The following is a 10,799-nucleotide window of genomic DNA, read 5'->3' as shown; positions in this document are numbered from 1 at the left end:
GACTCATTTTGTAAGCTGTGGGTCATGGGATCTGGACATGCTTGCCATTTGAGGTGTTTACTGACTTTTCTCTAGTCTATTACTTTAGTGTTAGGAACACCTGGTGCAGCAAGCCATTGCATTACTTTAGTGTTAGGAACACCTGGTGCAGGAGGCCATTGCATTACTTTAGTGTTAGGAACACCTGGTGCAGGAAGCCATTGTAGTTTTCTTTCTACCACTCCTGTTATTTCCTCAAAGTATAACTTGCAAATTTGGATCTCAAGTCTTTGCACAGTATATACTTTTGTTAGAACAATAGGCAGTATTCACTGTTACAACTTGCAAGTGTGGTTATATTCATCCCAAGTTACGTTAAAGAAATACACCACAGTGCTTTGTATATTAAAAAAAACAAAACATGGTTGATAATTGAAAGTGCAAATGTTCTACACGTTACTTGCTTCTAGGATGGCCTTACAAGGCAGTGACTGCAAACAAAGTTCTGTCTAGTTTAAATACTAGACCAAATACATGTGCACTTCTGACTTGTTTTTACACAAAACACGAAGAACAGATCAAATCAGCTCAGTAGTATTTATTTTGCTAAGCAACACTTTTGAACAAAGATGAAATGGACAACAACTGTTTATATGACAGGACTGTAGCAAGCACAAAAAACGACCCACTGTATGTTCATTAGCATTTCTTACAGCAAAGAATAAAATTTGAATTAGAGACTGAGCATTAATAACAGTACTTTATGTATTTAGTCCAAGTTATTCAGTATTCCCTTTACTTTTAATAGAATTCTGTTTTAGATATTAGCCAATGATGGTAACTTTTAATATAACTAGTTGGCTGAAGTAATAATCATTTACCTTTCACTGTATCAAAAACATTTTTTACTCAATATAATAAACTATTGAAAAGAAATTGTAAATTAATAACATTTTCAGTGTTTAGCAAAGGATTTGGAAACAATTTATTTGTATTTGTAAAAACTTACTACATCAATCTAAATTGTTTAGAAAATCCCCATTCAAACTGATGTTAAATGTACAAAATAATCATTCCCTACTGAAGATTGATTTTTCTAAGAATGTTTCCAGTTTCTCACACCCTATATCTTGTGGTCATTATTACAAATTGTGGTCTACTATTGATTTCTTCAAAGTACAAGATCTGTTTAGGACCACACGTCTTAAAACACCTTCCATATAAAGATGTCTGCTTTCAAGGCTAGGTCCACCAAAGCTACTTTACAGAACTTGGTAGGTATGGGACAGCAAAGTTTTCAGCTATCTTTCTTGGGAAACAACCATCCACTTCCAGCTGTAGCTTACGAGCAGAAATGTGTCAATTTCAAAGTATCTCCTCAGTGGTACCAGGAGCCATAGGTTTTGTATTGGCTTCAGTCTCAGCATTTCCTTAACTAGGTCTCACACTGTAGACACTGCTTCAAAAAGGCTTAGAATGAAGTAACAGCCTCTCTGAGTTTTAGAAAATGTTATAATTTTCCTTATAAAAGTTAATGTGTTTTTAGTTCTACATTGTTTAGTAACTGTTGCTGGGAAAGGATTGTGTAATCTCTTGATAGCATTGCTTGGAACATAACCGAAGATGTTGGTACTGCTGTTGCACACAGAAAACAGATCTTTTCACTGTAAGGGTTCAAAAGGTCAATTCTAGTGAAAGACAAATTGGTGTGAAAAATGACAATTTATTTACTAGAGACAAGAGAGAAACTACAACTGGTTATTCAATCTAACTGCAGGACTGTTTGATCATGGGGTTGTTGAGTGAAAGGTGAAACAGTGGGTAACATATTTAACAAACTACATAAGTAGCAGGAACAAGTCTGACACGTATGGAACACAAAATGAGGCGATCCTCTAAACTAGTAAAATTATTTTTGTCACAAAATAACAAAGTTGTTCTTGCCTATACACATTTTCTTGGCAGTTTATCACACAAATTATTCTCAAGAGCAATTAACCTTTGTAACTTCAGTTGTAACTTATAATTACAGTTATAATGGTCAAATGAGTAGATTTGTGAAGTAATTTTGTATGTGTGAAAAATGAGTGTTCTGGATGTCAGACAAAAAACGTTTTAATCTTTTGAAAATAATTGTACAGTTTATTACTAATATACTTACACTCAAAGCTGTCGTCTAGCAACAAGTGTTCTATCATACTTGTTCTGCACAGTACACAGAGATGGACTAATTACAGAAACTAAAAATATGATATTTACAATGTTTACATGTGGGAAGCAATAAAGTAGTTCACATTAGGTCATAATTCCTGGAGCCATGCTGTTGGTATTGCACTGTTAGTGTCAGATTTGATAAACAGTAGTGCTGTTAGTGTTTTGTTGAAGGTAAACAAAATGAGCCTGTAATATTCATTTTCTAACTATATAACTTGCTTAAAATGTTAAAATTAGATTCTTTGATTATAGCAAAAAAGTATTTTTAATTTTACTGTCAAGTTTAGTTTCAGTCACGTAAAGAAACATTACGGGAGAACTGTATAATCCTTTATTAAGAAAACAGTAAATGTTTGCGACTTTCTGAAAGCAAATTACCCCTGTGCAAGTTACTTCAGCATTTTGACATGTTACATCTAACAGAGTATTTACAGCAAAATTGTCTGTTGTTAATTAGTGAAGGATGTTTGGAAATAAAAAATTTAAAAAGGTAAAAAATCAACTTTCACTAATGGCAGAGCTTTACTTACTGCTAGAACCAATAGCATGGCTTTAAGTGCTTGGACCAATAGCAGAGCTTTACTTACTGCTAGAACCAATAGCATGGCTTTAAGTGCTTGGACCAATAGCAGAGCTTTACTAACTGCTTTAACCAATAGCATGGCTTTAATATGTGCTTGGACCAATTGGTAGAGATTTGTTCAGATTAGTTAATTTCAAAACTATAATTTTCTCACAACAAAACCATGCTTATGTAGGATAAAAAATTTAACTTCAAAAAAGAAACGTGAAATATAAGAAAATATGACAGTAATTTGAACTACTTTGTATATTGTTTGTCACAACTTCATTTAAATATAATTTCACAACAATTTACAAGACAAATCACCATCTTACAGATTAAAACTGTCATAAAGAGGGAAGAATAAAAATACAAACACAGTGTTGGTTCGTTGAATTAATACTATAAATTGACCATGGGAACCTGTACAGTGTCACTTCACAGATAAAGAAGTCAGAGCTAAATAACCTACTTTCACCTTCAGCTACAAAAAACCTATGAAAGTAAAAAAATGTTCATGGCAATACTGATTAATAGTCATGAAATAAAATTCATAGTACATAAACCACATTTTACCTCTAAAACACTGGAGAGGTTACTTCCTCACACACAGTAGAACCACCTAGAGTCCTTATTTTAAACCATTTAATTCTTTATAACAGTACATTGTATTAAAAAACGAAGCAACAGAGCTAACACTTTTTTTTTTATGAAGTGCAAGTTTTCTAGATATCAAAATAAGTTTACTTACAGTAAACTAATGGCACAGAACCCAACAGAAGAACTAATACCAACAATGTATTATAGGCACGCATAATTCCCACCCTAGTACACAAAAAATGTCTGTCACAACTAATTGTAAACACATCTGGTTTGAAGATACACAGTTTTCCTTTATATCTTCAACAAGTGGGAAAGTGCTCTACAAACCTTACATTTTCCAGGAGATATAAAAAACCTATTTTTCAGTATCCGTGCTTAAATTACTGATATGTAATAAATGCCATTTTTAGCCGTGGCATAGTGGCTTAGAGTTCTTCAAATACAAACTTTTAGCTCACTGTTCCATCACCTCTTGCACAATTTGAGATCTAATTACAGTTTAAGGCTCAGGAGATTAAACCCTATCGACTGACTATTACTCTAATCCTGCCAAAAATAATTTCAAGTATCACGGCTACTGAGGGTTTCATCTCTTTTCTTTACAGTTTCTCTCATAAAACATCTTTCCCTAAAACTAATGTACAAAAATTACTTAAGTAGTTTTGTTCTAACAAATCCAGTGCAAATTTAAGTTTAACAATTATGTAAAAATGATTGTTTTTACTACTAAAATAGGGGAACATAAATCACCAACAACTCATGACAAGACAAAGGTTACACAAATGATTGTTTTTACTACTAAAATAGGGGAACATAAATCACAACAACTCATGACAAGACAAAGGTTACACAAATGATTGTTTTTACTACTAAAATAGGGGAACATAAATCACCAACAACTCATGACAAGACAAAGGTTACACAAATGATTGTTTTTACTACTAAAATAGGGGAACATAAATCACCAACAACTCATGACAAGACAAAGGTTACACAAATGATTGTTTTACTACTAAAATAGGGGAACATAAATCACCAACAACTCATGACAAGACAAAGGTTACACAAATGATTGTTTTACTACTAAAATAGGGGAACATAAATCACCAACAACTCATGACAAGACAAAGGTTACACAAATGATTGTTTTTACTACTAAAATAGGGGAACATAAATCACCAACAACTCATGACAAGACAAAGGTTACACAAATGATTGTTTTTACTACTAAAATAGGGGAACATAAATCACCAACAACTCATGACAAGACAAAGGTTACACAAATGATTGTTTTTACTACTAAAATAGGGGAACATAAATCACCAACAACTCATGACAAGACAAAGGTTACATTAAATATTACTGCTGTTGAATGTACTTGAACTACATTCAGAATAGTTGAAAGATGAGATTTATTTACATGAAATTCAAATTTATAACTTATCAGGATGTGCTACACATAAACAGTTTGTAGATGGCACAAAGAACAGTACATATTGTTTTCAGGCAGCTTGGTTACAAGGTACTTCAAAAACTTGGTGGATAAGCAATTACAAGGAAAGATACAGGAAGCCAATAATTGGATTATGTTAAACAAGATATGCAAAGAAAGACACAGGAAGCCAATAACAGGATAACCTTAAACAAGATATGCAAAGAAAGATACAGGAAGCCAATAATTGGATAACCTTAAACAAAATATGCAAAGATACAGGAAGCCAATAATTGGATAACCTTAAACAAGATATGTAAAGTTCTATTTCATTTTTATTCCAGCATGTTATCAATAATCAAATTTTAAAGTGTGAGAAAAACATTTGCACTGACAAAATAAATGTAAAGAACTTTTCTGTTTAAAAGATATATTAAAACATTACACTGACTAATAATACATTTTATTACCAAACAGGAATGAGAAACCTTCAGAATTGTTTTTAAGGGAAACTGTTCAATAAGAGAAGTACACAACTTTTTTGTTTGTATTGTTATATAGTTTGTGATATTTGTATAAAATATGTGAAACTATGTAAATACATCAACTAATAACAAGATAAAGTTCCATAAAAACTTACGTGTCACATCTAACACTCATTACTCACAGGTTCCTAAACCTACATAAGCCATGACCCACTGATTGGCCAGGCAATTTTCTAAAACCCACTTTCAACTGATGGAGGGATGAACCATTGTCTCAATATATTTCAATGAAGTTTCAGTGTTCTTGTTCTGTTTAAAACATTATTCTATAAATAATTCTAAAATACAAATATGCAAGTCTTGCTGAATTTTGTTCTCCAACCCATCCCAACACCTTTTGTAGCCCACCAGTGGGTCTTGACTTGCAGTTTTGGGAACTGCTAAATCAACTTACTCTATTCGTAGGAAAGGGCCTGCCCTGTCAATACTGATGCCAAAAATATTATTAAATTCAATCATATATATAAAAAAGGCACAACTTTATATGAAAATGATGACTCCAGTAATTTGACTCAATGTTTTCTCTAAACAATATCACTAAAATTATTTATCTATCTATCAATATTCATTTTCAACAAATGTCAGATGAAGAAAACTTGTGAAGACACCATAGGTAGTAAGTAAACAACAGGTGCCAATATACAAAACTGTCCTATTTACAGTATTGCATAACCATGAAGGAAAATCACCCTTGGTGAAAACAAAACAAAATTACAAGTTAAAAACATCAAGTTCCCACTATAGCAATATAAAAAAAGCACAATAAGAAAATTTAATAATGTCCTGATATATAATCACACCAAATTAGTTCATAATCCTAAATGTGCCAGAGTTTTAAACAGAATGGCAATCTCCAACTGACACCTTAGTAGTAGTACATCTAAACACAACCATGTAGATTACATTCTATCAGATGTTGTCTTCTAGGATGGATTATTCCAGCAAAATCATTTAATTGTAAATTCATGAAAATTCTGCCTTCTCATGTTCAGTTGAACGGATCTTTTGAGTTTCAGTAATTATATTTCTCAGCCATCTGTTCTTTGGAATGGGGATATAAAATAAAACACCAACCACCCATGGTTAATCAAAACTAGTAAGAGACTCTTATCATGGCCTGTGAAATCTGTAAAAATAAACATTTTCTGATTTTAATAGCAACTCACCTAAACTTTATAAGAAAATTAAAATATTATCCTTTAACATGAAAACTCCTAAATATTGCCAACTTAGTTTCTACTGATTATTGAAAGATAAAATCAGTTCTGGTTTCATCATTTCAGGAAATAACTTTTATCTTGACAGTTTCTCAGTCCCACACTGAGGACACTCTCATGATTAACAGGTAAACATTTAAGAGTTTCTCATATATAAATGCTTAATATGAAAACAGACTGTTTCCTCTTTAACAAGCCGTAAGAGATAGATTATGAAAATTACTGCATGGTTCAGTACAATACATTGTCTTTTAGCTGCTGGAAATAATACACAGTTTTGACAAGCAAAATATAAGTAATATTTCTTGATAAAAGGCTATATATATATGTGTGTGTGTGTGTGTGTAAATTTAAAAGGAATAACTGTATTAAAACAGCTTAACAAAACCTGCTATACAAGACATCCAAATGAACAAAACAAGCCCAACCAAAATCAAAGATGCTACACACAATGTACATGTAGCGTGTTTAATGAAAATATAAACATTATTTCAACAGTTAATATTTACGTCAAAAGGAACTGTGTGAAAAAAGCAAGACCACACCTATTACAAAATAAAACACATTTCTAATACAAAACAAACCTCAACAGAAATATCAAGTTCCATCACTAAAACAATGGTGAGGTTAACCATCTACCAGTTCAAACCTCAAAGCTGAGGACATATTTTAAAATATGTATAAAAGAATACATATCTGATTATTAATGTTTTGTACATGAAAATAATTTGACAGTGATTGAGGTTGGAATCAAACTTTAATAAGAGTCATAATATCACAGGGTAAGTTAACAGTTCCTTGAATGTAGTACAAACCAGTCACCAGTCTGTTTGAAAAAGTACAAGAAATGTGTTAACCCTTTCTGAACCAGAAAATGTCAAACATTCTCCATCTTACAGAGGAAGTACTAAACTTAGATGAATAACACTTTGTACAAAACTATAAGTACTAAACTTAGATGAATAACGCTTTGTACAAAACTGTAAGTACTAAACTTAGATGAATAACGCTTTGTACAAAACTGTAAGTACTAAACTTAGATGAATAACACTTTGTACAAAACTATAAGTACTAAACTTAGATGAATAACACTTTGTACAAAACTGTAAGTACTAAACTTAGATGAATAGCGGCTTTGTACAAAACTGTAAGTACTAAACTTAGATGAATAGCGGCTTTGTACAAAACTGTAAGTACTAAACTTAGATGAATAGCGGCTTTGTACAAAACTGTAAGTACTAAACTTAGATGAATAGCGGCTTTGTACAAAACTGTAAGTACTAAACTTAGATGAATAACACTTTGTACAAAACTTAGATGAATAACACTTTGTACAAAAACTGTAAGTACTAAACTTAGATGAATAACACTTTGTACAAAACTATAAGTACTAAACTTAGATGAATAACACTTTGTACAAAACTACAAGTACTAAACTTAGATGAATAACACTTTGTACAAAACTACAAGTACTAAACTTAGATGAATAACGCTTTGTACAAAACTGTAAGTACTAAACTTAGATGAATAACACTTTGTACAAAACCTAGATGAATAACACTTTGTACAAAACCTAGATGAATAACACTTTGTACAAAACTGTAAGTACTAAACCTAGATGAATAACACTTTGTACAAAACTGTAAGTACTAAACTTAGATGAATAGCGGCTTTGTACAAAACTGTAAGTACTAAACTTAGATGAATAACGGCTTTTGTACAAAACTGTAAGTACTAAACTTAGATGAATAACACTTTGTACAAAACTTGGATGAATAACACTTTGTACAAAACTGTAAGTACTAAACTTAGATGAATAACACTTTGTACAAAACTATAAGTACTAAACTTAGATGAATAACACTTTGTACAAAACTACAAGTACTAAACTTAGATGAATAACGCTTTGTACAAAACTGTAAGGTACTAAACTTGGATGAATAACACTTTGTACAAAACTGTAAGTACTAAACTTGGATGAATAACACTTTGTACAAAACTGTAAGTACTAAACTTAGATGAATAACACTTTGTACAAAACTGTAAGTACTAAACTTGGATGAATAACACTTTGTACAAAACTGTAAGTACTAAACTTGGATGAATAACACTTTGTACAAAACTGTAAGTGCTAAACTTGGATGAATAACACTTTGTACAAAACTGTAAGTACTAAACTTGGATGAATAACACTTTGTACAAAACTGTAAGTACTAAACTTGGATGAATAACACTTTGTACAAAACTGTAAGTACTAAACTTAGATGAATAACACTTTGTACAAAACTGTGAAGTACTAAACTTGGATGAATAACACTTTGTACAAAACTGTAAGTACTAAACTTAGATGAATAACACTTTGTACAAAACTGTAAGTACTAAACTTAGATGAATAACACTTTGTACAAAACTATAAGTACTAAACTTGGATGAATAACACTTTGTACAAAACTGTAAAGTACTAAACTTAGATGAATAACACTTTGTACAAAACTGTAAGTACTAAACTTAGATGAATAACACTTTGTACAAAACTGTAAGTACTAAACTTAGATGAATAACACTTTGTACAAAACTGTAAGTACTAAACTTAGATGAATAACACTTTGTACAAAACTGCAAGTACTAAACTTAGATGAATAACACTTTGTACAAAACTATAAGTACTAAACTTAGATGAATAACACTTTGTACAAAGGCTGTAAGTACTAAACTTAGATGAATAACACTTTGTACAAACTGTAAGTACTAAAGTTAGATGAATACCACTTTGTACAAAACTGTAAGTACTAAACTTAGATGAATACCACTTTGTATAAAACTATAAGTACTAAACTTAGATGAATAACACTTTGTACAAAACTGTAAGTACTAAACTTAGATGAATACCACTTTGTACAAAACTATAAGTACTAAACTTAGATGAATAACACTTTGTACAAAACTATAAGTACTAAACTTAGATGAATAACACTTTGTACAAAACTGTAAGTACTAAACTTAGATGAATACCACTTTGTACAAAACTGTAAGTACTAAACTTAGATGAATACCACTTTGTACAAAACTATAAGTACTAAACTTAGATGAATAACACTTTGTACAAAACTGTAAGTACTTTCAGTTTAACCCTTTAACAATGGCAGCTCTTTTAAACACTTTTCTACACAAGTCACTGTGTTACACTCAACATTTAATATCATAATATGTCTCTTGATTCAAAGTTTTATTTTACAGAAGTTTGAAGTCCTTTATTTCACAATAAACATTTAAAACTATTTAAACTTCATACACATTGTCAGATGACCAACAAGCTATGAAAGTTCTTTACTTTAATATTGTACCTTCAATCATACAATGGCAATACTATGTACGTACATCTTGACAAAAGACTCTTAGATAATCTCGACTCTTTCGTTTCAGAGTTCTCTAAATGAATATAGTTACAACAAATAATAAATGTTTAGAATTCTGACAGCTGCCACATCAACATATTTGTTTCAGTTTAAGTTGCCATGTGGCATTACATACACATGTGTATAATCATTAGAAAGAGCTCATTTTACTCTAACAATGATTATTTTGATGCCAAGATGTTACCATGGAGTACATGAAACTAGTTGTAGTATGGATGACTGTTTTGGTTGACTACACTGTTTCTTACCTAAATATGTTATAGCCACAGTTTAAACTGTATTTAGGTCTCACTCTTATATGTTATTTAATTATTATTTAGTCATGCTTTAAAATGTAAAATTAAAAGCTTTATCATTCTTTCTGAAGGCTTAAGATATTACAAACTGAATAGAAATTCTGCCGAAGTGTTGTGCACGTCTCCCAAATATACGTGTCGTTAAGGAAAATAAAATAAAACTAACTAAATGCAAAAAAGACCCGAAATTAAGAATACAAGTGAAACAAGATCTTTGAGGATATATCTACACAAAAATCAAGTTTTGTCTCTTCCTAATTTTAATTCATTGTATCACATGCTGATGGTAATAACGCGTTAGTTACACAGTAAAGAAAGTGATAAAACAGAAATAAAAACTTCCCATATCCTTTCATAAGGTTCTACAGATTAAACAAACAAATTGTAAAAACTATAAAGAAACGCATTTTTACACTTAACACAAAAATCACCTTGCACTCGATTTGTTAACAGTCGTAATGATAGTAACTACAACAGAAAAATATTTTTAGTGAAAATAATCGTAAAACTGTCGGCATTTGTGTATGTACAGGGA

At 31.0% G+C, this 10,799-nt stretch overlaps 1 protein-coding gene across 1 annotated transcript in view; it reads right to left on the bottom strand.

The window, feature by feature from the left end:
• Positions 1 to 2,100: 2,100 nt before the first annotated feature.
• Positions 2,101 to 10,799, bottom strand: part of LOC143251780 (uncharacterized) — a 66,427-nt gene continuing 57,728 nt past the window's right edge. Inside the window, exon 14 of the mRNA XM_076503024.1 lies at positions 2,101 to 6,461. Within this exon, the coding sequence (XP_076359139.1) occupies positions 6,364 to 6,461 (98 nt within the window). The 3' untranslated portion in view covers positions 2,101 to 6,363. The remainder of the gene's footprint in view (positions 6,462 to 10,799) is intronic.

The sequence above is a fragment of the Tachypleus tridentatus genome, chromosome 6 (genome assembly GCF_004210375.1).
Source record: "Tachypleus tridentatus isolate NWPU-2018 chromosome 6, ASM421037v1, whole genome shotgun sequence".
NCBI lineage: Eukaryota > Metazoa > Arthropoda > Merostomata > Xiphosura > Limulidae > Tachypleus > Tachypleus tridentatus.
Note: the sequence above shows the minus strand (reverse complement) of the source record. Positions and strands in the feature narration are given on the sequence as shown.